We start from the raw sequence: 27015 nt of genomic DNA on the forward strand, positions 1-27015 counted from the left end.
AAAATTATTATTTTTTTAAAAAAAAAAAGTCCAAAACTTGACCCAGGCAAGAATTTACCAACTTCAAATTCTGGATCAAATCCAAACTATTTTTCTCAATCTAAGGGTCAAGAAGAGAACAAAAATTAAGAATTTTTAATCTTCAGAAAAAAAAAAAAAAAAAAAAAAAAAAAATTGTACATAAAAAAAAAAAAAAAAAATTATAGTTTCTATTTTATTACTTTCCATAATTTAAAAAGTAACATCAAAAAGTGGAAAAAATAAAAAAAATAAAGTTTATCATTACAAATGACCATTTAAAAATTAATTTTTCTTAACGCCTACTTGGTGTTTTAATTGTTTTTTTTATTTTTTTTATTTTTATTTTTTATATTTTTTTTTTTATTATTTTTTTTTTATTATTTTTTTTTATTTATTTAAATATTAATTTGTTTTTATGGTATCAGGATCGTCCAATTTAATTTCACCAATATCAGTTGAGATATTTCTAAGAGAATATTTTGAAGGATCACCTAAACGACCCAAACGTTCACTTATTAATGATAAAAATGGACCAACTAAAGTTGGAAGATATTCTAAAACTGGTCTCTTTTCTTTCTTTTCCTTTTCTAAATCAAATTCTTCTTCTTCTTCTTCTTGTTCTTCTTTGTTATCTTTTTCTTTTTCGCTTTCTTTTTGTTCTGGTTCAGAATCTTTTTTATCATTTTTATTTTTTTTATTTTTTTCATCCTTTTCAATATTTTTCTTTGTTGCTTCTTTATTACCAACTTCCATTCTCCATTCTCTATATTGTATGACACTATCTAATTCTGCAATAATTAATTTCTTTAAATTTGGTGAAAGTGGGTCAAAGATTTGTTTTGAAACATCAACTTCTTCATCCTTTAAAAATTGTAATAAACCTAATAACCAACAAAGTGATAAAGATAATAAACCTGTTTTTTGTTCTGTTTCTTGTTGTGGTGGTTGTTGTTCTGATGTTGATTTTTGATCACTATTTTCACCATTTGGAATTGGTGATACAGGATTTGATGATGATGAATCTGCTGAATGAAATACTGGTGAATCAAATTGAATCTTTGCATCTGCAACAACCAATTCATGAATTAATTCATAGATTCTTTCCATTAAAGTTGTATTAACCTCTTCAAAAAGTACTAATCTTTCTGCCATTGTAATTGCTTGTTTTCTATCTTTTTTGAATTTCTTTTTAATATTTTTACTCTTTTCTTTTTGATTATCTGTATTTGTACCTAAAAAATCACTAATATCACTTGTGAATTTTGTAAACATTGATGATTCTTTTGGATTTGGTGATACAACAACTGTTGGAGTAGTAGTTGTAGTTGTAGTAGTTGTTGAGGTTGTAGTTGAAGTAACAATTATTGGTGAATCAGATGGAGAATCAATTGAGAATTCACCACTATCAATATGACCACTATCATTTATTGGACTAGTTGATTCAATACCAATTTTAATTGGAGTTGAAGGTTGAGTTGAAGCCTTGGCATTTGTATTGGTGGTTGAGGTAGTTTTTGATTTAAACCAACCTAAAGATTTTGAAAGTAAACCTTTTTTTTCTTCAGTTTGAGGTGGTATTACAAAGGTATCAGAAGGTGTACCATTATTGAAACTATTACTAGCACTATTATTAATACTATTTGATTTACTACTACTATTACTACCACCTCCATTTACAAATTGATCATCAGTGATTTCATCACCACTTAATTCGAAATCATCTACTTCATCTTCACCAACTAAATTACCAGTTTCAGCTGCAACAATTAATTTTTTAATGACTCTTGCTAAACGTTCAAAGTGATTACCAATATTAGCCTTACAAAATAATTTACCCAATGGTTCATAGAGTACTGGTAAGAGTTCACGAATGATTTCAATCATCTCTTCATTACCAAGTATTTCAACGAAATCTTCTTTCTCCTTTTTTCTTTTCTCTAATTTTGCATACTCAAAGAGTGATTTAAATTGTTCTTCATTCAATTGTTGTAAGATTGAAGCATCCAATGATGGAGAACCTGGCCATTGATATTGAAGTATTGAAATTGCCGATGGAATCTCTTTGAATTGTAAAATGGGTGAACCAGCGGCATCGGAAACATGATGAGAATTGTAAGCGAATCCTTTAATTTTTGCTAAAACTTGTTTACGTACGGCATGTTTTAAATCGGATAAATCTTGTTCGGCCTTTTTATGAGCTTTCTTTGCGGTACGTTCAGTTTTTGCCGCCTCAACCATTACGGAACAAATGGTTTGCATTAAATTTCTTGCACCAAATGGTTTGGCTAAAAACATTAAAATCATACCTTTCAAGAGTGTAACTGGATTGGCGATATTGAGGGATGCTTTGATCGCAGTGATTGGGGTTATCATGTATAGACGTTTTAATTTGGTGACTTGTTTTGGGTCCCTCATCTCTCTCTCCATCCAAAGTGATAGAATCTTAATCATAATCTGTATAAACTCTGATAGATCCGGTGGCAAATCCTTGACATTCTTTGTTTGAAGTATTGTACCAAACAAATAGCCAATACCATTGGTCGATGAGCCACCCTCCTTATTACGCTCCTCAATGTTCATGACGATCACCTGAGTCACCTCTGTTAGACGACGTTGTAATCTAACGATGGTTTCATCACGCTCGACATCGTAGATATTGTTCTTTCTTTTCTCTTCCTCCTTCTCATCTTCAATATCCTCTAGGGTGTCTTGTTGTTTCAACTTTACAATTTTATCTGGTTTATACTTTTGCAAACGCTCCCATTCCTCTTTATTATAGTCTTTGAACACCTTTAATGTTTTATCTTTTTGCTTCTCCTGTGGTGTTCTTAATGCAATATCAAAACATTTCACCACAAACTTTCTAAATTGGTCATTGGTCTCTTGTTTGGTGGCAATTTGTGATTGAATTATAATATGTGGTAATCTATCAATCAATTGTTGAAATCTAATCTTTGCTTGTTGCTTTGATGTCAACAAAGGAATCGATGTTAATTGTCCAAATAAAAATTTTAAAAATAATGTTTCAGTTACATTTTGTGAATTGCTAAAATAAATTTTAACCTCATCTTGTACTGAATATTTTAATAATTGTTGTTTTAAATATGATTCTTGTTCATATGATAATTTAAATTGTTCATTTAATTCTTTTTTTAATTCTTCATTTTCATTATTTTTATTAATATTAATTTCTAATGTTTCTTTAGTTATAATTTCAATTGATTCTTTATTTTCTAAATTTTCCATGTTTTTTTTTTTTTGTTTATTATTATTATTCTTTTTTTTTTTTTTGTTTTTTGTTTTTTGTTTTGGTAATAGAATAAAAAAAAAAAGAATAAAAAATATATTTATAAGGTTTTTTTTTTTTTATATGTTTTTTTTGTAAAAATTTATAAAATAAATAATAAATATGTTTTTTTTTTTTTTTTTTTTTGTAAAATAAATTTTTTTTTTTTTTTTTTTTGTGTTTAATATTTAATTAAATTAAATAAAATAAAAAAAAGGAAAAAAAAAAAAATATATAATAGGGTGGTGGGTTATTGAACGAATAGTTAATTAAATGAAAATTAAAAAAAAAAAATTTCAAAATGTTTTTTTTTATTTTTTTTTATTTTTTTAATTTTTTTTTATTTTTTACCTGAAATTTGTTGTTCCAAATTAAAACTTCCATGCGTTTATTTTTAAAAAAAAAGTGATTCAGAGAAAAAAAAAAAAAAATTTTATAAAAACAAAATAATTATTAAACAGGAAGTCTGATTGTTTGAAAAACTAAAAAACCAAAAAACTGGTTGGTCAGAAGTAACATTTCTTTTCTTTTTTTTTTTTTTCTTTTCTTTTTTTTTTTTTTTGATTAATTTTCTTTTTTTTAGGTTTTTTTTTTTTTTTTTTTATTTTATTTTTTATATTTTAAAAATTTTAATAAATAGTTATTGAGTCTTTCTCTCAATCTTTCTTTTTTTTTTATTCTTTCTACTGCAGTGCTTCTTATGATTTTAGTGGTGATTTTATGAAATTTAATAAAGTAATATAATAAACTATTGATGGTTTGATAATTGATAATTTTTGGGTTTTGTTTTGTTTTTTTTTTTATAATTTTATATTTTATATTTAATATTTAAAAAGATTAATCTTAAGATCTCTAAGAACCACCACCACCACTAATTACATTTACTAACCAATCTAAACCTTCATAAATTCCAACACCATTGATTGCAGATGTTTTAAAAATTGCCCATTGTCTATTCTTTAGTGATGAAAGTTTTAAACCTTCACTAACTTGTGCATCAGATAATGCACCTGGTAAATCTTGTTTATTGGCGAAAACCAATAATGGTGTTGTTCTTAATTCTTCCTCTGATAACATTGCTACCAACTCTTCATTTGCTATACCCAGTCTATCTGGATCTGATGAATCAACTACATAAATAATTGCATTTGTATTTGGATAATAACATCTCCAATAAGGTCTAATTGCACTCTGTCCACCTAAATCCCATAAGAAAAATCGTATATTCTTATATGTAATTGATTCTACATTAAATCCAATTGCTAAAATTGTTTTCATTTTATTTTATTTTAAAAAAAAAATAAAAAAACAATTAAAATTTGAAATTTACTTTTTTTTTTTTGAAAATAAAATCTGAAATTTCTTGATATTTGATTTAATTAATTACTTACTAGGTATTGTAGTTAAAACTTCGCCACATTGTAGTTTATATAAAATAGTTGTTTTTCCTGCTGAATCCAACCCTCTTTTTTTTTAAAAAAAAAATATTAAAACCATGACTCTTATAAATTATCTTTATTTTATTTTATTTTTTATTTTTTATTTTTTTTAAGAAAAGAATGACCTAAATGTACATACAATATTAATATTCTAACATCTTTATTACCAAATAATTTAAAAAATACAGATGAAAATAAATTTCCTATGATTTAAATTTAAAGATTAGAGATTAATTTTTTTTTTTATTTTTTATTTTTTTTATTTTTTTTTTTTTGGAAAAAAAAAAAAAAAAAAACGATTAATAAAAACTTACCCATATTAATTTATTCTAATAGCAAAAATTAATTATTATTTAAAATATCTATATCGTTTATTTTTTATTTTTTTTATTTTTAATAATACTAATATGCTATGTATATATAATATATATATGGGTATATATATATATATATTGTTACAATGATTTCTATTTATCTTTTTTATTTATTTTTTTTGCGTTTGTTAAATTAAAAAAAAAAAAAAAAAAAATTAAAAAAAAAATAAAAAAATTTTAAATTGAAAAAAAAAAAAAAAAAAAAAAAATATTTAGGGGGTGGTGACAAAAAAATAAAATAAAATAAAAAAGATTCCAAAATCGACTTTTAAAAAATATTTTATTTTCATTTTATTTTTTATTTTATTTTTTTTTTTTATCAATGATTTTTAATTTTATTTATTTTTAATTTGGATTCAAGTATAGATAAATAGATTAATCAAAAATACACAAAATGATATGAAATATAAAAAAAAAAAAAAAAAAAAAAAAAAAAAAAAAAATGTAATCATTGTTTTTCATATATTTATTTTTATTTTTTTTTTTTTTGAAATCAAAAATTTTATTTTGCAGGATAATAAATTTTAAAACTTTTGGAAAAAAGATCTTAATAAATCTATTTTATTTTTATTATTTTGTTACATATCTTGATTTTTTTTTTTTTTTTTTTTTTTTTTATTTATTTATTTGAAATTTCATTTTTTTGATTTATTTTTCATAGGGTTTATTATTTATTTTTAAAACATCAATGATATTACCAACAAAAAGTTCTTCACCATCGGCTATTGGGTTACTATGAACAAACAATGCACCAAACAATAATTTACCATTAAATTTACGATAAGTTTCCATTGTTCTTAATGGTTCATTATCGCCATAAGGATCCAAGATACCAGTTTCTGGTTGAACAGTTGTTAATTTACAACGTGGTGTGAAGGCAACTCTTGATAATAATAAACCAGAGATTCTAATTTGCTCCCATCTATCCTCTTCAAATGGTGAGCAATCATAACCACTTACTAAAATATTTGGTCTAAAGTTTGAGAAAGTTACAGGATCTCTTGGTTTTTCCTTCTTTTCTTTACGAATAGCATCGATATGCATATTGATATCATCGATTGACGACTCTGAAAGAATCATTACTTGTGAGGTATCACATAATGCAAATTGGTAATTGTCTCTATCAATTTCAGTTGGCTCTTCAATTATATGATCAACATAATCCTCTGGTACTCTTCTATGATATTCGCCTGGTGCAATTGTTACTAAACGTGCTTCTGTATCCAAGAATTTGGTTAACCATTCTGAAACTTGATCACCACAATCAACAACATCAACTGTATCTTTCCAAATTCCAACTTTAATAATTTCTTTATCATTTGTATCACCAATTTTAACCTTTATTTATTTTTTTTATAAAATTAAAATTTATTATTAATTTTTTTTTTTTTATTTTTTTATTTTTTTTTTTTTTTTTCCCCACCACATACATACACGAATTTCATTTTGACCTTTTGCATTAATGATTAAATATTGACCATCTTCAGAGATATCTGGTTCAATTAATGCCATTTTTGGAGTTGTACGTTGACTCATGAATCTACCTTGATGAATTAACATAAATCTTCTATCATTTTCAAATCCATATTTATCAATTTTACAAGATCTAACTTCAATGCCTTTACATGATTTAACTATAATTTTATTTTATTATAAATTAATATTTTTATAAAGAAAAAAAAAAAAAAAAAAAAAAAAAATCGTTGTAATCTTATATATAAAGATATTTGGATTTTAAAAAACTTACTTGGGTAAATAATGATTTTTTTAATTCTAAATGGATGATCTCTTGGACTTGAATCACCTAATGTATTGTTGTTGTTGTTATTAATATTATTATTATTATTATTATTATTGGCATTATTTTTATTTGAATAATAATTGTAAAATGATATAATATTCAATGCCAAGATACCAGCACCACTAAAATTGATGATTAGGATGACGTCATCATATTTAAATATTAATATTTAAAATCAATTAGATATTATTTTTAAATTATAATGTATTTAAATACATACATAAAGTATTTAATATTAGCTTGAACAAAATCTATAAAATTTGAAGACATTTTATTTTTCTATTATAATTATATAATTAAAAAAAAAAAAAAAAAAAAAAAAGATAAAAAAAAAAATTAAATTAAAAAAAAAAAAAAAATTATTAAATTAAATTAAAAAAAAAAAAATATTTTCACTTTTTTTTTTTTTTTTTTTTTTTTTTTTTATTTAAATAACGATTTAATTTTATTTATTTTTAAATGTGGATTTTGTATGGATAAATAGAGCACACAAAAATACACAAAATGATATAAAATGTAATTACATTTTTTTTTATTTTTTTTTTATTTTTTTTATTTTTTTTTGTTTTTTTAATAAAAAATTTTATTTTAAAATTTATATACCATCCATTTTTTAAAATTGTTTTTTTATTTTAAAGAACAACAAGTGGGGAATAAATTTTATATAAAAAATAGATTTTTTTCTTGGATTATAAAAAAAAAAATTGGTTTTATCAAATCAATTTTTAAGTTTATAATTTCTTATTTTAATTGATTTATGCCAATTCTATCAAACCAATTCTTTTGGTTTTTTATTAACAAAAATAATACCTTTACATTTTATTTTACGTGGTTAAAACAATGGTTTTTTTTTTTTTTTTTATTATAAATTTTTTAATTTAATATAAGGTGCATAGGTAATTGATTAAATAATTTTACTTTCCAAGTATTTTTATTATTTATTTCAAAAAACTTTCTTTTTCTTTTTTGTTTCTTTTTTTTTTCTTTTTTTTTATAAAAAAATTTTAAAGGGGGGGATAAAATCTTATTTTACAATCTATAAAAATTGTAATGGGAATTAAGATTTTAATACAAATTAATAAATCTTAATTGCTAATAAATTATTTTTTGGATGAAAAAAAAAAAAGAAGGGAAAAAAAAAAATGTATAAAAGAAAAAAATTAATGGACATTTAAAATAAAAATATATTCAAATACAATCTTTTAAAATCATGACTCTCTTTTGTAGGTTTTACTAAATTAAAAAAAAGTTTTTTTTTTCAGAATAATAATTAACAATTTGTATTTTTCTTTATACTTTTAAAATTAGCATCATTATCATCATTAAGCACTGGTTCTTTGAAATCAAGTGTTTCTTCAATTGAAACTGGTAGTTCAAGTGGTTCATTTGGTTCAAATGAAACATCGGGATGGGGTCACCATCATTGGAATAGTTGTCATCCATGTCCACCACCACGTCCAATCTGTCGTCCATGTCCACCACCATGTCGTCCAGTACCAAGATGTCATTATTAAAGTTTAGTTTTAAATAAAATTAATAAAAAATATATTCAAACACATTGAATTTGATTTTGGAAAATTTACTACCAATAAAACTAATGATAATAAAATTCTTTTATTAACAAAATTTATTATTTAACAGAAATATAGAATGTATTAATGATGCTCAAAAAACTGATGATTTAAAATATGTTAGAGAATGGGTTTATTCCTTTGTGAGTCAATGTCCAATACATAATCCAATAGTTTTTTTTTTTTTTTTTTTTTTTCCTCAAAACAATTACAAAAAATTTGATTGTAATTTTTTTTTTTTTTTTTTTTGGGGTTGTAAATTAATAAAAAATAAAATAAATTATAATTTTATTTATTTTGGAGTTGTAAATTAGTAAAAAAAAAAAAAAAAATAAATAAAAAAAATTTGATTACAACAATTTTAAGATTTATTTATTTATATTTTTTTTTATTTTTTTATTTTTATTTTCCAATACTTTTTTTTCATTTTTTATCTTGATTTTCAATTTGATTTTGATTATCTTTATCTTTATCTTCATCATCATCATCAGTATAATAAGCAAATGGTTGTCTTAATAAACAAGATAAGAATAAAGTGATTGGTAAAGATATTAAGGATATGATATATAAACGTTTTGGAGAGATTTTAGTGATGAATGGTAATGCTAAAGAGGCACTACTTAATGCCATACAAGTGAGAGTGATTGGATGAACGTTGAAATTAAAGAAATAGTCAAAGATGAAAGGCAATGGAATACCAAATAAAGCATGAGCCAATGAAACACGATCCACTGTTTTCTTTTCGTGAGTCACTGATAACATTTTATAACCTGCACCACGATATTGTTCACGAAGTACTTGAGAGAGTGCTAAGAAATGAGGAATTTGCCAAATGTACATAAAGGTAGCCAATAGCATACCGATTGCTTCAAATTCACCAGTGGCAGCAACCGAGCCGATTAATGGGGGGATGGCACCGACGAATGCGCCAATCCAAGTATTCAAGGGTGTGACCCTCTTCAAATCGGTGTACCAGCAATATAGGATAACATTACATGCTGCCAATGTGCCTGGAACAAATAGTGATGGTGTGACAGCCATAGTGCCGAATCCCAATGTTAACAATGCTATCGAACCCACCCATGCCTTACCTCTATTAATAGTACCAATTACCAATGGTCTATCTTTGGTACGTGGCATCTTTCTATCATGTTGTACCTCAATTTCTTGATTATGAATATTTGCTGAGCATGATGCTAAAAATGTACCAATACTAACTTGACTCAAAACTACCCAATCAAATGCTCCAATTGGACATGCTGCAACATATCCCGCTATAGCTGTCAATGTAACATAAACTGTAATTGGTAATTTAATTAATGTCATATATGGTCCTCTTAAAAATCCTTTAGATTTTGTTTGATTTGATTTTATTGATTGTTCATTATTATTATTACTATTTTCATTATTATTTTCATTATTATTTTCATTTTTAATATTATTTTCATTTATATTTGTAGTAGTTGTTGTTGATGTTGTTGTTGTTGATGTTGAATAAATTCTTTTTAAAAATTGATTCTTTTCTTCAAATATATTGTTATAAATTATTTTTTTATCATTTTGTTGTTTATTTAAAAATTTATCATTTAAAATTATATTATTGTTATTATTGTTATTATTACTATAATTATTATTACCACTATTTAATCTGGTTATGGTGGTTGAAGATTTCATATAATAATTTTGAAAATATAATAAACCCCCATTTTTTGAATTGGTAGTATTTCGCAATCCTGATTTACTAATATTATTGATAATTTTTGATAACATCATCTTTTATCTTAATTCTAATAATAGTGCCAAGTGTTTTTTTTTTTTTTTTTTTGTTATTTTTTTTAAAAAAAAATTGTTTTTTTTTTTTTTTGAAATAACCTTTGAAGAATGTGTGTGTGTGAGTGAGTGTAGATCTAATCTAAAATTGGTTTTTTTTTTTTTTTTTAAATTTAGTATCTATTTTCCCCCATAAAATGCTTTGTTGAGAGAAAAAAAAAAAAAAAAAAAAAAAAAAAAAGAGGTTTTAAATACGCACAATTTGTGATTTTTTTTTTATTTTATTTTTTTTTTATTTTTTTTATTTTTTTTTATTTTTTTTATTATTTTTATTTTATTTTTTTTTTATTCTGTTTTTTTATTTTGCCCCAATAATAAAAATTCTCAAAAGGCTCCTCAATCTGATGGTGTGATTATGGCTCACATCATTATAAAATAATTGAAAATAATTAAATTTTTTTTTTTTTTTTTAATCAGTTTATTCTCTTTTTTTAGTTTTTCCAAAAATGGTTTCATAATTAATCAACATTTTTCATACAATTGTATATTTTTTTTTTTTTCCAGTCCATTTATGATGGGCAGCCTATAATTTTTTTTTTTTTTTTATAAAAATTAATAAAAAAGAATCTATTATTATTCACAGTATTGGAATTAAATCTCCTCAAAAAAACAAAATCAAAATTTAAAAAAAAAAAAAAAAAAAAAAAAAAATGAAATTATCCTAATAATAAAGCATTATCATTCATATATAACATTTTTATTTTAATATTTTTTTTTTTTCTTGAAAAAAAAAAATTTGTATTTTGGATAATAATAATAATAAAATTATAAAATTCAACTATTTATAATTTTTTTTTTCTTTTTTTTTTTTCTTTTCCAATCATATTTTTAAAATCAAAATAGTAAATTAGGATAATAAATAAAGATAATAAATTAAGATAATAAATAAGGATAATAAAATAAAAAATGAAAAGAATTATTAATCTAAAAAGAAGAAAAAATAATAAAATAAATTCAAAATATTTTTTAAAAAAAAGACATTTAAAAATTTTAATGAAATCAAATCAAATAAAAAAAATAAATAATAATAATAATAATAATAATAATAATAATAATAATAATAATAATAATAATAATAATAATAATAATAATAATAATAATAATAATAATAAAAATAATAATAATAATTTTAATAAAATTAATTTTAATAAAAAAAAATTTAAAATTGGGAATAATTTAAATGAATTAAATTCAATAATAATACCAAATGATACAACTCATTTATTATTTTCAAATTATTTTAATTTACAATTAAATCAATTAAAGATACCAAAATCTGTAATTTCAATTAATTTTATAAATAATTGTTTGTTTAATCAAAAAGTTTGTAAAAATAGTTTTTCAATAATGAATAAATTAAAAATACTTAAATTTGGTGATAATTTTAATAATGCTGATTTACCAATTAAAAATGGTGATTTACCAATATCTTTAATTGAATTAGATTTGGGAACATTGTATAATCAAGATTTAGAAAAGGGTTCTATACCATTGAATGTAAAGAAACTATCATTGGGTGAGTCATTTAATAAAGAGTTAAAAGTTGGTGATATTCCACCAAAAGTTGTATCATTACAATTTAGTGAACATTTTAATCAAATAATTAAACCAAACGTACTACCAAATTCAATCACTGATTTAACATTTGGTTCAAAATTCAATCAACCTCTATTACCAAATTCAATTCCAAACAATTGTAAAACTTTATTTTTTGGTGTAGATTTCAATCAACAAATTCAAATTAATGTCATTCCACCCTCTGTAACTAAAATCATTTTCAATCGGTCATTTTCTCAAAAAATTTTGCCAAATTCAATAAAATCAAATGTTAAAGAAATCTATTTCAGTAATTCTTTATTAGAATCAGAATTAGAAAATTTACCAAAAACAACAAAAGTTTATTTTAATTCTTAAAAAAAAAATAAAAAAATTAAATAAAATAAAAAAATAAAATAAAATATAACAAAATAAATTTGTAATTAATATCATAATGTTGTTTATTATTATTTTTTAATAAGAAATATTTTTTTTTGAGTAATTTTAAGGTTTATAAATTTCTTTTTTTTTTTCTTTTTTTAAATATTTGGAGTATATCCTAATAAAATACCAGTGTTAGCACCTTTACCAAGGCCATCAACAGTACCAGTGAGGGCACCAGCGACAAGACCAGTAATTGATGTTACAGTACCACTAATGAATGCTACAACTGGTAAAAGTGGATTGAAAAATGAAATGATTGATGATGATGAATTACTTCCAAAACCAGCACCACAACTAGATCCGTTAAATGAAGATTTTGAACCACCCATTTTCATTGATCCAATTTGAGAGATTGATCCTTTATTATATAAATATAAAAATTATTAACATATGTTTATATATACATTTTTTTAGAAATTAAAAAATTTAATTACCTAAGATTGTCATTTTTAGTTTTAGATAATAGTTGTTTAGTAAAATAAAAAAATAATAATAGATTATTAATAAATTAATTGATTTATAATTGTTTTTAATTTGATATCTTTTTTTTTTTTTAATTGAAACTATTTATACTAAAATTTTTCATTTTAAAAAATTAATTTTGATCATTTAATTGCAGAATAATATTTAACCATTCACATTTTTTAAAATAAACACTAGTGTTAATTATTTTGTAGTTGGGGGTATTAAAGTTATTGTTTTTTTTTTTTTTTTTTTTTTTTTTTTTTTTTTTTTTTTTTTTTTTTTTTCATTAAAATTAAAAAAGAGAAAATAATTGATATTTTTTATTATTAATCTTTTTAATTTTATTTATTAACATACCATTATTTCATTCTTTAAAATTGTAATACATTCACACTATGAAATATATAATCTTAAAAAAAAAAAAAAAAAAAAAATGAAAAATATATGAAAAAATAATTGGAAAAAACATCAATTAATTAAAAAGTAATTTATTAGATCTTAAAAAAAAAAGATATTATTATTATTTTTGAAATTAAAAACAATTCTTTTTTTTTTTTTTTTTTTAATGGTTTGCTGGTGGTTACAATGAACAAAGTATTATTTTGGTAAGTTTTTTGGAATGTATTTTTTAAGAAAAAAAAAAAAAATTGATCAGATATTAAATTCTGATAATTATTTAATTTTTCATTTTCATTAAAAAACAATTTTTCTTTAATCATTTATTAATTTATTTCATTTTCATAAAGAACACTAATTATGGATAAATGGTTGAAATTTAAGATATTATGAATGTGTAAAAGAATTAATTAAAATTAATTTTGCATATTTTTTCAGTTTTTGAAGAAAATACAATTTGGAATTAACCATAATTATTTTATTATTTTAACAAGTCAATAAATAATAATAATAATAATAAAAAAAAAAATAATGTTTTATTTACAATCATAGGTGTTATGTATCTTTATTTTTTTTTTTTTTTTTTTTACTTTTTTTATTAACCAAAGAACATAGAAGCAGCAACATCAACATTGCCTTTAGCTTGAGTTAAAAGTCTAATTGCCTTATCTCTTGAACAACCAAGTCCAATAAGGGTTTGGATATTGGATTCAGAAGCATATTGATTTGTAGTTGGTTGTGGTGTTGGTTGCGGTGTCTTTGCAACTGGTGGTGAATTAATTGGAGGTCTAGTGTTGTTGTTGTTGTTATTATTATTATTATTATTATTTACAGGAGAAGTGGCATTAGTTGGAGTTTGGGGTGAAGTAGTGGTAGTGGTAGTGGTAGTGGTTGAAGTTGTTGAAGGTGAAAGACTATTAGCAGTTGCTTTTTTAGTATCTTCTTCTAAATCATTTTGTTCTTTATTTAAAATCTCCTTTAAATCTTTTTCATGAAGGAATTCAATCTTTTCATTTGCAATTTGTAATACACCTCTATTTAAATCCAAAATGACTTGATGACGCTTTAACATATCCAAACCAAGGATGAAGTCAACATCTTGATTTTGAAGGATAGATAATGATACAGAGAATAAAGAGTTGCCAAGTTTTAAGTCTGTACTATGAACTCTACCTATAATTTTTGATGTACCCACACCTTTAGCAATACCATGAAATCTAGTATCAATAATTCTTGAAATTTCGCATCTTTCGGCACACTAAAAAAAAAAAAAAAAATGTTAGTAAATTTCATTATTATTATATATTTATTTATTGATTGATTGATTGATTCTAGTTATTAAATTAATTTACTTTTTCAGACATAATAGATTGTTGGGCACCTGTATCTACAAAAGCTTTTAATGGATGTCCATTAATTGAACATTCAATATATAACATATAAACTGAGGCAAATACTTCAGGTGTATGTTCCATAGCATGTTGCATATTTTTTTCAATATTTTGTTGTTGAATATGTTGATAAGCTAATTTTTGATACTCTTCACCATATGGATCTTTTAATGCCAATTCTTGAATACGACGTTGTTCTTTGATTTGTTCTACAAAGTGAGTAAGGAATTTCATATCTTTACTTAAGATTGCATTTGCTAATGCTGGATTTGACTAAAAAGAGATAATAAAAAAAGTTAGTATATCAAAAAAAAAAAAAAATGAAAAAATAGTATACATATTATTATTATTATTATTATTATTATTATTATTATTATTATTATTATTATTATTATTATTATTATTATTATTATTATTATTATTTAGTTAATTAAATTTACATTTATAACTTGAGTTAAGTCTTCAGGATTGTTTGTAAAGTGGTCTAAAATATCTTGTGGTGAATTGAGAGGATCTCTTTGTGGTTGACGTTGTTGTTGTGGTTGTTGTGGTTGTTGTGGTTGTTGGGGTTGTTGTGATCTTTGTTGTGGTGCTCTTAAAACATTTTTTGTTATCAATAAGAAATCACCACCTTTAATTGAATAGTCTGATAATTTCTTTTCATTATCTAATACTTTTCCATCAAGTGTTAAAACTTGATTGTTCACTAAAATTGTGGTCTGTGTTTTAAAAAAAAAAAAAAAAAAAAAAAAAAAAAGTTAATAAAAATAATAATAATTAAAAATTATTAAATAAAGATGATCATCTGTAAAGGGTGAAGGACATACTTCAAATTCTACTCTACGTTTTAGATCTTCAACTGTTTGATCTGGTTGTAAATTTACTTGAATGAAATTTTCATTTTCAATTGATATTGTTATTTCTGCCATTAATATGAATACTTTGGGTGTGTGGATAGATAGATAAATATTATTTATGTGTTAGTGTGTTTAAAAAAATAAAAAAAAAAAATAAAAAAAAAAAAAAAAATATTGAAAAAAAAAGAATTAAAATAAATAAAATTAAAAAAACTCCAAAATAATAAAAAAAAAAAAAAAAATTAAAATAAATAAAATTAATTAAAAAAACTCCAAAATAATAAAAAAATAAAAAAAAATTAAAAATTAAATTAAAAAATTTGGTGATCAGAATAATTTCCTTGAAAATATTAAAAAAATAAGAACTAAATGAAAAATCATAGAAAATTCTACCTTTTTTATAAAATTTGTTTTTTTTTTTTTTTTTTTTTACGGTAATACAATCCATTTTTTTTAAATTGGTTTCCTTAAAAAATAAAAAAAAAATAATTTTAAAATTATTGAAGTTCATATTTTTAGTTATAATTTAATTAAATATTTTTTTTACAACTTTTTCCTCCCTCTTTTTTTAAATTTTTTTTATTTTTTTTTATTTATTTTTTTTTTTTTGTTTTTTTGTGTTGTTTATTTTTTATTTTATTATTTTTTTTTTATTATTTTTCCCCCTCCTCACAATGAACAACAACAACTTTAACGAAAATTTAATATATACAAATAAACAGAATCATAATTTCAATATAAATAACTCACCATTCAATAACAATTACAATTTTCCAATTTTTCCAACTTTTGAAAATTTCAATACCAACGAATATACAAAACACCAATCAATTTCAAAATGTAGTCAAACCAATAATGATAATCAATTTCAAAATAATAATCTAGGTATTTTAGAATTTCAAAATCAACACCCAAATCATGAATTAACATTCCATGCATTAAATGATCAACTTACTTTTGGTAATGAGATTTCATGTCCCAATCAATCTATATTTAAAGATAATTCCAGTTTTTCAAGCGATTCATCAACTCATTTTAATATTTTAAATTGCTCAAATGATTTTATTCAGCATAAAAATAATAATAATAATAATAATAATAATAATAATAATAATAATAATAATAATAATAATAATAATAATAGTAATTGTTATGAAAAAATTGAAATTTATGATGGAATAGGTTGTAGTTTTAGTGATACAAATTCAATTTCAAGTATTTTAAATGAAAATGCTGAATTTAATTATGACAAAGTAATAGATACAAATTATGATAATATTTTAAAAATAAACAATAATTATAAAAATAATAAAGAAATTAATGATACAGAAGTAAATAATAATAATAGTATTAACATAACCAATTATAATAATTTAAATAACAATAGTAATGAAATCGAAATTCCAAATCTAATTTTATTGAATAGCATTGATATAATTCAACAGGCTTCATATAATAATAATTATAATAATAATAATAACAATAATATGATTTCAAATAATTTTATCAATTTCAATAATAATGAAAATTTTATTAATTCAACTCAATCAATTGATTTACCAAACATAATTATGAAATCAAATTTTGGATATGTTAAAAAAAATAATTTTCGTAAAAGAGTAACAAAAGATTTTACAAAAGATATTTTTATAAAAACAAAACCAAGTGGAAAATGTAATTGTTTATCATTAAATAACAAATTACAAAAATGTGGTGGTTGTGGATGTGGTTGTAGAAAATCTGGAAATAAATGTAATGGTCGTTGTAGTTGTAATGGTAGTTGTTCAAATGGTATTGAAAATGATTTAATATTCTTCAAAGTTTGGAGATTAAAACCAATTAATTCATTAATATTTTTATTTGTTAAACAAAATAATAAAAATAATAATAATAAAAATAATAATAATTTAATTCAAGACGATATTTCAATAGGCAGTCCAACAATCAATAATGAATTCAAACCATGGAAATGATCAAAAATAATAATAAAATAAAAAAATAAAAAAATAAAAAAAAAATAAAAAGAATTTTTTTATTATTTTTACAAATTTATTTATTTATTTAATAATATATTATTTTATTTTATTACCAATTTATTTATTTATTTTAATGAGAATTTAATTGATAATTATTATTTTTATTATTATTATTATTATTATTATTATTATTTGTATTTAATTTTTGAGATTTTCTTTTATTTGTTCTATAGATTGATTTATAATTTTCATAGTATCTTAAATGATAAATGATAGCTTCTCTAACTTTGAAATCAACATGAGCCGTTGAATATTTGAAATAAATTTTGATAAGAATTTTTGTAAAGAATAAACCAACAATGGTTGTAATTGGTGAAATGAATGAAGAGATGTCGGTAAAAGTTCTTTTTATTAATTGATAGGTTGTCTCTATATAAATGTCTGATACTACATTTGAACTGTACCAAATGTAGATATAAGATATACCTGTAAAAGCATTTGGAATTGAAATTGTTGGTAAAGGTACAGAGGTTACTGATGGTTCATAGGTTGTTATATTGGTACCATCAGCTTGGTGAAATACAGATTTAGTTAATTCTATTGATATATTTGAATTTGGTCTAACAGAATAAGCTATATCATTTATATAAAGTGTTGCATATGTTAAATCTGGTGAATGGTATTGTGTATTATAATAAGAGATTGTGTAAAGTACAAGAGAATAATTTTGATTTTTTCCAACTAATATAGATCCACCTTCTGAATTGTATGATATAGTTGGGAATCCTTCAATCGATGTTGTATTGCTTGGATAATTTAAAGTTTTATCACAAGTTGGTGTTTTAAAATCAACATAAGAACCATTTAAAAAACTTGTACATTCCAAGAATTCTTGATTTGGTAATGTTTCTTCCCATCTTAATAAATATGTTTCTGTTGAATTTCTAACTGATTGAATTGTAAAATTAAATGATGGAAGCTTAAATAAATAATTAATAAATTAAAAATTATATATTAGTATTTTAATTATTTGTTTTTTTTTTTCCTAATTTTAAAATTTTAAAATAATAATAATAATAATAATAATTACTTCTAAATAATCAATATCATTATATGAAGTTGTAGCTAATCTATTTTTTAAATCTTTTGTAGCAATAAATATACCAATAACAACTAAAATTAAAGCTGATACTATAATTTGAAAAAGTGAAAATCTAGATAATGAAATACTATATTTATCTTGTGGAGGTATACCTTCTAAAAGTCTTTTATATTTACTTTCTGAACCCATTGTTTCTTGTTCATTTTTAATTGTTTTTTCATTTTTATTTAATAATCTATCGAGGTCACCTTGATCTATAATTGATTTTTCAAGTTTTGTTAATTTTTCTTTTGTAAGACAAGGTTTATCATTTTCTAAAACATAAAAATTAAAATGATATAAAACTGCATCTCTAACTGAATTTTCAAACCATGATGTTCTTTTTTTAAATAAAAACTTTTTTGAATAAAATGAGAAAACTAAAGAGAGAAATACTAGAGTCAATTTACCAATTGAGAATGTATTGATTAAAATTCTAATGAGTAATTGTGGACCAGTCTCTAATGTATAACGTGGTACAATATTGGATTGATAAATGATTGAAAGTGAAATTGAGCTACAATTATTTCTCAATTCCAATGTATTACTATATTCTTGACAAACTTTATCATCCAATAATGATGTCACCAAATTTGGTATATATCTAAGAGTTTCAACACCTTGATCTATAATCATTTCAGTTTTGAATAAAAGTTCAGCTTTCATTGGACCAACCAAACTATATGCATAATCACCAAATCTAAAAACAAATCCTGTACCTTGTGTACTATTATTTAAAATACTTTGGATATTTAAATTTATGTAGGTTTGTTGAAAGGTTAAATTGAATGGTTCGACATCTATTCTTTGGTGATAATAAATTGAAGAATTTAAATTTTTATTCTCCTCATTTTCTAAGTTTGGGCAAAGGTATTGACGTTCTGATTGAGAATAATAACAAGATTCAACCTTGTCATAATCCAATTCATTATAATCTGTTTCCATGGTTAGATTATTCAATGAAAAATAATCCATATTTGAAAAACGTAGAAATACTGTAAATGATGGTACTTGTACAATATCTCTAATTTCATTGTTTACAAATACTTGTTGGTTTAGAATATCATAAACCAACACTACAAAAAATATAATCCATCCAATCGTACCCAAAACACAAAATTGGAATAATAAATGTTTGGTTTTTTGTAAAGAAATACTATCAAAATTTCGAGGTGAATTAAATATTCTTTCATATAATCTATTTAATTTTCCCATTTTTTGAATTTGATCAAAATAAAAATCTTTTCACAAATGAAAAAAAAAAATTAAAAAAAAAAAATTAAAAATTAAAAATTAAAATATTCCAAACCAAATCTAAAATATAAGGGGGTCAAATAGAAAATAAAAAAATGAAAGAAAAAAAAAAAAAAGGCGCACAAAATTACTTTTCAATTTAATGCTGAAATTTTTACATCAAACACCCTTACTAAAATAATTTTATTTTTTTTTATTTTTTTTTTTTTGTTTTTTTTTATTTTTTTTTTTTTTTTACATTTTTAACAGGTTGGAATGAAAATATCTTGGGCTTATTATTTTAAAAAAAAAATTTTAAGAATTTATGACCTTTTTATTTATTTTTTAAAATATCCTTGATTATTTTTGTTTTTTTTATTTTATTTTTTTTTATATTTCAATATTTCTTTTTTTAAAAGATATGATTTAAATTTAATTATGCAACAAAATTTCTATAGTAATTATACTAATAACAATTATTATAATAATTTTAATAATAATTATAATATAAGGAATAACCATTATTTAAATACAAATGATCATTCTAATAAACCACCAATGCCAGAATTTAAAAAAAAATATATTCCAACATTTTTAAATAAATTAATTGGTTTACCACCATCTCATGATCCAGTTAGTTTATTAAAATTTAAATTAAAAGTTTTAAAGATTTTAGTAATATGTTTTGGTTTTGTTGCTATGACCACTTCCCTTTCAATTATTAATTTTGAATCAAGATCAACATCATTCAAACTTGAACACCAAAATCAAACATATGTACCATCAGTTTACTTATTTTTTGAAGTTCCAAACTATAAAGACATATTCGGATTTGAATTTTTAAGGGAAAACGTTGCAACAGGAGCATATGATGAAATGGTTGTTCAAGGATTAAACTTAAATGATACAGAAGGTTTTACAAAATCTGGTGTATTTCAAAATTGTGTAGATACACCAGATTTCAAAGATGGTTTCGTTATTTTAGATATTTTAGATGGTTGTTTATATTTATATGAAAATGAACAATTACTTGTAAGTATTTTTTTTTTTTTTTCCCAATCAAAATTAAAATTAAAATTAATATTAATATATTTTTTTTAAAAAAAAAAAAAAAAAAATAAAAATAAAAGATAAATATTTATAAATATTCAACAAATGATATAGATCCTTGGTTTATTTCTATATATATTGATGATCAACCATTCTATTTAGACAGTACTGTTCAAATGTCAACCTCATTAACTAAATCAATTGTAACCAGCCAAAATGGTGACACAACTGAAAAATATAAATTATCAAGAGCAATGAGTTACCCCCAGAAAAATGTAACAGTAGGTGATTTAGTCTGTGATATATATTCCTATGGCATTTTTTTTTCAAGTCACTTTGTGTTGCAAGAAAAAACTCAAACAAACTTTTTAGTAATAATTTCAATTCTTTCTAATATTGGTTCATATATTTCATATTTATTTATTGGTTCAGAAGTTATCTTTACTATGATAACAAAGTTTCTTATTAGAGACAAATCTGCATGGGTGGATGATGATGTAAGAGAATGTATAATTTATCATTCAAATCAAATTAATACTGATAATTTATTAAGTGAAAATGAAAATAAAAATGATGATGATGGTGATGATGATGATGACAACATCAATGGTAATAATAATAATAATAACAATAATAATAATAATAATAATAATAATAATAATAATAATAATAATAATAATAATAATAATAATAATAATACTGATGGTAATGATACTGATGGTAATGGAAATAATGAAGAAAGTGTAGAACAAAATCAAGGAATAAATGATGACCAAATAGAATTAGAGGGTGATAATGAAGATGGAGATGAAGATGAAGACAATCCAATAAACCCATTAATTATGAAGGATCAACTGGAAGAAGAAGATGAAAGAGATGAAGAAAGAAATAATTACTTTATTTTAAAAGATAGATCAATAAAATGATCAAAATAAATATAAAATTTTTATTGTCCAAAATTAATGGATGATAAGAGAAGAAGACGAATCAGTTTTACAAGCTGTACGAAATTAATCGATAATATAAGTTAAATAAACTATGTTTTTTTTTTTTTATTGTTAATTATTTAAAAATATAAACTTTATTTAATTTTTATTTTTATTTCTTAAAGCAAGAAACATATCAAACTCATCGATAGAGGTTTCATCAATAACTGCTTTGTTGTTATTGTTATTATTTATAATATTACCAGAATTATTTAAGGGAGGTAATGGATTATTATTATTATTATTATTATTATTATTATTATTATTATTATTATTATTATTATTATTTAAAAATGTTCCAGGGTTACTTGAAGACATATGATACATTGAAGGGGTTGGTGGACCAAAATCATTGAATGCCGATGATTGTGATAATGGTGATTGATCGAAAAAGTTTGAAGAGTGATAAGATGCTTGTGGAATCATACCAGAGCTATTTATTAATGGTGGTAATATTGATGATGTTGATGAAAAACTACTACAATTACTATTATTAATATTGTTGTTATTATTATTATTTAAATTATTACTTGTACTTGAAACTGACGGTATTTTATTTGAACCAGAAATTGATGAAGGTTGTTGAGCTGAAACAAATTGTGAAAAGAAAACCTCACCAGATTGAGCTATGCCATTGTTATTGTTACTAATTTGAGGTGTTGAAGTTGGTTCACCAAGTGGCCATCCATCTGTAAAAAATTTATTTCCATTATCAACTTGACTACCACCTCCACCTATTGGTAATGGTGATGTTGTAATATGAGTTTCCAAAGGATTATTTGAGAAGAAGTCACTACCACTATTTTTAGTTTGATTATTATTATTTACAATTGAAGTTGTGTCACTTCCGTTAATGTTGTTGTTGTTATTGATGATGTTATTAGTGTTATTAATAGATTGAGGAGCAGGTGATGAACCACTAACATTAATTGCAGAAGAAACACTACCAATAGTTGAAGAAAGTGGTGGTAATGGATTAAAATCATCAGCACCATTACTTGTATTTATTGGTGTTGAAATCTGTTCCTCTTGAATTGATTTAACAATTAATGGTTTTGGTAAAGATGAGGAATGTTTTAAGCTTGTACCCAATACCTCCATAACTTTTGAAGAAGTTACTTGCGGGAATTCACAATGATTAGTTGTATCATTACTATTTTGATTTGGATCGAATGATGAACCCAATAGAGATGGAGTTCTAACCACTGGATTAACTGTTGAATATGATCTTTGGTGTCCTCTATGAGAAAGCTTTAAACTCAAAACTGGATTTGGTGAATCTGGTGGTGGCATTAAAACTTTACCACAATTATTAAAACCAATATTATTGTTTGTATTAACACCACCACTACTACCACCACCACTACTACCACTACTACCACCACCACCACCACCACCACTGTTATTTAAAGATCCACCAGAATTATTTAGACCAGATTTTTTAGAAATTGATAATGGAATTGAAAATTGTGATGGGGTTTCAGGTATTTTAAATAGGTTTTTATCGACAGAAGCACACCTTTTAAATTCTTCAAACTCTAAATTTGTTGGTGTAAAATTTGAACCATTCATTGTAATAATTGGTGGTGGTGATGAATTACTATCCTTTCTTGGTGGTAAATTACCTAAATTAGAAACAGACTGACTAACCAATTGTTTATGTGGTAATGTTGGTGATTGTGGAAATAAAAACTCATGAATATCCTCAACCATCAAGTGATGTTTATCATCAGGTGAAAACTTTTGATGTAATAATTCCCAAGGTATTGATTTCATTGGTATAAATATTCTTAATGGTCTGCTTGTTAATTTACCACTATTATTATTATTATTATTATTATTATTATTATTATTATTATTATTATTATTACTATTATTATTATTATTATTATTATTATTATTTATACTTGTTAAACCTACTGTTGATGATGATCTGCTTTTTGTAATTAATCCATTTAATACTAATGATGGTAATTTTGATAATGATTCACTTTGATTTGATAGAATTTGTTTTCTATCAACACTTGCGCTACTATTAAAACTATTATTATTGTTTATATTATTGTTTATATTATTGTTATTACTATTATTATTATTATTATTATTATTTGCAATATTATTATTAATATTATTATTGTTGTTTATATTGTTGTTATTACTAACATTATTGTTGTTATTGTTATTACTAACATTATTGTTGTTGTTGTTGTTGTTATTGTTATTGTTATTGTTATTGTTATTGTTGTTATTGTTATTGTTGTTATTGTTATTGTTGTTGTTGTTATTATTGTTTATATTATTATTATTATTATTGTTATTATTCGCATTACTACCACTGACAGGTAAATTATTTAAATTACTATATCCACTATTATTATAATGACTATTAATGATATGATTAAGTGGGATTATACTATTTGCAATATCTGATAATGATTTATGATGTGATACAGATGATTTTAAAGGGGATGGTTTTAGTGATGAATCGCCACCACTATTACCACCATGAGATGGACTACCCATTGTAAATGATGTTGATGTACTCTTTGTAATTGATGCTCCAGCATTCAATATTCCATTTGCTAATGATGCTAAATTTGATCTCTGTGCGCTTAATGTTGCTGTAATTAAATTTGAATGTGATGATGTTGGAATTGGTTGAGTTTGTTGTTGCTGCTGTTGTTGTTTTAAATCTGCGATTGTAACTGTTTTCGACCTACCTACATTTGATAATGGTGGACTATTACCATTGTTGCTGTTGTTGTTATTTCCATTTCCACCTAAATTGTTGCTGCTACTAACTAAACCAGAAGCTGTATTAAATCCATTAGTATTTCCTCTATTTAAACTGCTACTATTAATATTATTACTACTATTATTACTACTATTATTATTATTTATTACCTGACCACGACTGTTATTAGTTACAGTACTTGAAGTTACTGATACCGAAGCAAGTGGAGGTCCGTTATTACTGCTATTACTATTATTATTATTATTATTATTACTGCTACCATTACTATTACTACTACTACTATTTATACCATTTATTAAAGAAGCCAAGAAAGATCTATCCACACTACCATTGAATCTACCATTAAGTGGGTTTGAAGCTGGTGATTTCATAACAGAGAGAGATTGTTGAGGTTGTAATTGTTTTTGTTGTTGTTGTACTTGTTTAGCTAATTTCTCTTTTTCCTTTTCTTTTTCTTTTTCTTTTTCTTTATTTCTAAGGGTATTATTAATTGAAGCTGTAACAGGATGTTTTAAATCATAAATTACTGCTTCTTTTTCAAAAATACCTGGGGGTGTAACACCTTTAAAATAATACTCTTCTCTCTCTGCTATGAATCTTTCAAACATTTGTGATGAACAAAATACATTAAAGAACTAAAATTAAAATTAAAAAAAAAAAAAAAAAAAAAAAATTACAAATTAGTATTTTTCTGTTTTTTTTACTTTTTTTTTTTTTCAATTATTAACTTACCTTTGTTGGAGTTATAAGTTGAGAATCAATGAAAGAAATTTTATCAAAAATCATTTTCTTTTTATCCATATCCTTTAAAAAGAACCTTCTATATGTACCCAATACTGTTACAAAAAATTTTCTAAATGTTTCAACTATTATTTTATTATCATAATGTTTATTTTCTAATTGAAAAAAAAAAAAAAAAAAAAAAAAAAAATTTAATATTTAATATTTATAAAATTAAATTAAAATTTAAAACAAAGCACACCTACTTTTCCAATCAAGTATTTGTAATTCTAAACAATGTTTTAAAGGTTGTAATAAAATTGAAGGGAAAATTGCAATATCTTCTGGTAAAGGTAAAACTTGATCCTTATCTAAATCGACGAAAACTATTTCATTCAATGGTTTTCTTCTAATTGGTGCCAATAGTGATGAATGAATACCAATTATGAATGGCATTGGAGCTGTACAATAATCCAATAATGATCTTGGTAAAATTGGAATGAATATATGTTGCCATGCAAATGGATCCAATAATGATACAATAGCATTTATAAATTTACTAACTCTATTAATATTCTCTGAATAAATTATAACTCTTCTTTCAAATAATAATGATATAAATAAGTGTAATAATTTTTGTGAACTTAATGTTTCAATTAATGGTTGTAATGTTCCCTAAATATTAAAAAAAAAAAAATTAAAAAAAAAAAAAAAAAAGTTAATATATATTATAAAAACAAAATAATATATATATATATATATATATATATATATATTAATTTATACATACATCATGTAATGAAGATTTATCAGTTGAAACTGGTCTTTTTAAAGTATATGATACAGGTAAATTTGTTGGTTTTTTATCAGAGATGAAAGGATTGTCATAAATGTAAACAGTAAAGGAGTCACCTGGTGCTGGTATAACTGATAGGAGTGAGGCGGCTAAGAAATTATGAATCTCGTCTATTGAAACACGATAACGAGTTTCCAATATTTCCAACATTGATCCAAATGTGCTTGACCATGCATGATGACTTATTATGCATAAACATTCCAATATTTTATTACCACCGCTACCATCGGGTTGTTGAGGTTGTTGAGTTAAAATACGTTTTGTAAAACCAAACTGTTGTTTACCTTCTCTATCTGTTAATACAAATGTAAACATACTATCTGTAACTCTAGTACTAGTACCACTGTATTGAATATATGTTTTATCTATTTCTTCAGGAAAACAAAACAATGGTACATTTGGATCGACTGTATCTGGTGGATATATATCTTTAACATATGGTACTATCGATTGTTGTACTCCACCATTTGCTCCATCTTTTTCAACTAATAAATTAATAAACAATTAATAATCAAACTTCTACAAATATTACTTATTATTATTATTATTATTGTGGCTACGTTGTTGTGGTTACTAAAATAATATATTAACTTACCCTCCTTTAAAGAAACTAATAGAAATTGATCAAATAATAGTTTTTTTGACATGCCAAGTTAAATAAACTATTACAAATAATAAATATTTAATTTAATAAATATTTATAATTGTATTTATAACCTTGGCTCAGTATTTATTTATAAATTATAATGGTATTTATGTTTTATGTGTAGTTTTTTTATTCTTTTTTTTTTTCTTTGTTTATTTCTTTCTTTCTTTATTTCTTTCTTTCTTTATTTCTTTCTTTCTTTCTTTCTTTATTTATTTATTTATTTATTTATTCTCTTTTT

The 27015-nt window shown here is 22.6% G+C and overlaps 14 protein-coding genes across 14 annotated transcripts in view; 6 read left to right on the forward strand and 8 right to left on the reverse strand.

Annotated features, from left to right (window-relative positions):
- The window catches only part of DDB_G0288159 (hypothetical protein), a gene marked incomplete at both ends in the record, with an annotated part of 275 nt that extends 146 nt beyond the window's left edge, over positions 1-129 (forward strand). The window contains one exon of the mRNA XM_631782.1: positions 30-129. Coding sequence (XP_636874.1) covers positions 30-129 — 100 coding nt within the window. The remainder of the gene's footprint in view (positions 1-29) is intronic.
- A 294-nt stretch (positions 130-423) lies between these two features.
- On the reverse strand, positions 424-3267 carry DDB_G0288161 (hypothetical protein; the record flags this gene model as incomplete). Its single annotated transcript, XM_631783.1, has 1 exon — positions 424-3267. One exon carries the CDS (start codon positions 3265-3267, stop codon positions 424-426), a length of 2844 nt encoding a protein of 947 aa, XP_636875.1.
- Positions 3268-4159: 892 nt separating this feature from the next.
- Positions 4160-5064, reverse strand: arl1 (ARF-like protein; the record flags this gene model as incomplete). Its single annotated transcript, XM_631784.2, has 4 exons — positions 4160-4569; positions 4699-4772; positions 4886-4949; positions 5061-5064. The coding sequence occupies 4 exons, from the start codon at positions 5062-5064 to the stop codon at positions 4160-4162; spliced, it is 552 nt and encodes a 183-aa protein (XP_636876.2).
- Positions 5065-5768: 704 nt separating this feature from the next.
- DDB_G0288165 (molybdenum cofactor sulfurase domain-containing protein) lies at positions 5769-7191 on the reverse strand (the record flags this gene model as incomplete). The annotated part of the gene is made up of 4 exons (XM_631785.1): positions 5769-6458; positions 6555-6754; positions 6868-7043; positions 7142-7191. The coding sequence occupies 4 exons, from the start codon at positions 7189-7191 to the stop codon at positions 5769-5771; spliced, it is 1116 nt and encodes a 371-aa protein (XP_636877.1).
- A 487-nt stretch (positions 7192-7678) lies between these two features.
- Positions 7679-7963, forward strand: DDB_G0288171 (hypothetical protein; the record flags this gene model as incomplete). The annotated part of the gene is made up of 3 exons (XM_631786.1): positions 7679-7764; positions 7810-7817; positions 7932-7963. 3 exons carry the CDS (start codon positions 7679-7681, stop codon positions 7961-7963), a joined length of 126 nt encoding a protein of 41 aa, XP_636878.1.
- Positions 7964-8131: 168 nt separating this feature from the next.
- Positions 8132-8435, forward strand: DDB_G0288167 (hypothetical protein; the record flags this gene model as incomplete). Its single annotated transcript, XM_631787.1, has 2 exons — positions 8132-8144; positions 8230-8435. The coding sequence occupies 2 exons, from the start codon at positions 8132-8134 to the stop codon at positions 8433-8435; spliced, it is 219 nt and encodes a 72-aa protein (XP_636879.1).
- A 480-nt stretch (positions 8436-8915) lies between these two features.
- cox10 (UbiA prenyltransferase family protein) lies at positions 8916-10265 on the reverse strand (the record flags this gene model as incomplete). The annotated part of the gene is made up of 1 exon (XM_631788.1): positions 8916-10265. One exon carries the CDS (start codon positions 10263-10265, stop codon positions 8916-8918), a length of 1350 nt encoding a protein of 449 aa, XP_636880.1.
- Positions 10266-11228: 963 nt separating this feature from the next.
- On the forward strand, positions 11229-12236 carry DDB_G0288235 (hypothetical protein; the record flags this gene model as incomplete). The annotated part of the gene is made up of 1 exon (XM_631732.1): positions 11229-12236. One exon carries the CDS (start codon positions 11229-11231, stop codon positions 12234-12236), a length of 1008 nt encoding a protein of 335 aa, XP_636824.1.
- A 161-nt stretch (positions 12237-12397) lies between these two features.
- Positions 12398-12749, reverse strand: DDB_G0288185 (hssA/2C/7E family protein; the record flags this gene model as incomplete). The annotated part of the gene is made up of 2 exons (XM_631733.1): positions 12398-12660; positions 12737-12749. 2 exons carry the CDS (start codon positions 12747-12749, stop codon positions 12398-12400), a joined length of 276 nt encoding a protein of 91 aa, XP_636825.1.
- A 1012-nt stretch (positions 12750-13761) lies between these two features.
- Positions 13762-15483, reverse strand: ddi1 (ubiquitin-associated domain-containing protein; the record flags this gene model as incomplete). The annotated part of the gene is made up of 4 exons (XM_631734.1): positions 13762-14421; positions 14516-14827; positions 14995-15273; positions 15382-15483. The coding sequence occupies 4 exons, from the start codon at positions 15481-15483 to the stop codon at positions 13762-13764; spliced, it is 1353 nt and encodes a 450-aa protein (XP_636826.1).
- A 602-nt stretch (positions 15484-16085) lies between these two features.
- On the forward strand, positions 16086-17384 carry DDB_G0288189 (hypothetical protein; the record flags this gene model as incomplete). The annotated part of the gene is made up of 1 exon (XM_631735.1): positions 16086-17384. The coding sequence occupies one exon, from the start codon at positions 16086-16088 to the stop codon at positions 17382-17384; it is 1299 nt and encodes a 432-aa protein (XP_636827.1).
- A 133-nt stretch (positions 17385-17517) lies between these two features.
- Positions 17518-19743, reverse strand: DDB_G0288191 (hypothetical protein; the record flags this gene model as incomplete). The annotated part of the gene is made up of 2 exons (XM_631736.1): positions 17518-18366; positions 18478-19743. 2 exons carry the CDS (start codon positions 19741-19743, stop codon positions 17518-17520), a joined length of 2115 nt encoding a protein of 704 aa, XP_636828.1.
- Positions 19744-20199: 456 nt separating this feature from the next.
- DDB_G0288193 (hypothetical protein) lies at positions 20200-21737 on the forward strand (the record flags this gene model as incomplete). The annotated part of the gene is made up of 2 exons (XM_631737.1): positions 20200-20793; positions 20892-21737. 2 exons carry the CDS (start codon positions 20200-20202, stop codon positions 21735-21737), a joined length of 1440 nt encoding a protein of 479 aa, XP_636829.1.
- Positions 21738-21896: 159 nt separating this feature from the next.
- Positions 21897-26775, reverse strand: DDB_G0288237 (DENN domain-containing protein; the record flags this gene model as incomplete). Its single annotated transcript, XM_631738.2, has 5 exons — positions 21897-25187; positions 25285-25448; positions 25539-25947; positions 26063-26613; positions 26724-26775. 5 exons carry the CDS (start codon positions 26773-26775, stop codon positions 21897-21899), a joined length of 4467 nt encoding a protein of 1488 aa, XP_636830.2.
- Between the last annotated feature and the right edge of the window lie 240 nt (positions 26776-27015).

This window comes from Dictyostelium discoideum (genome assembly GCF_000004695.1).
Source record: "Dictyostelium discoideum AX4 chromosome 5 chromosome, whole genome shotgun sequence".
Taxonomy (NCBI): Eukaryota; Evosea; class Eumycetozoa; order Dictyosteliales; family Dictyosteliaceae; genus Dictyostelium; species Dictyostelium discoideum.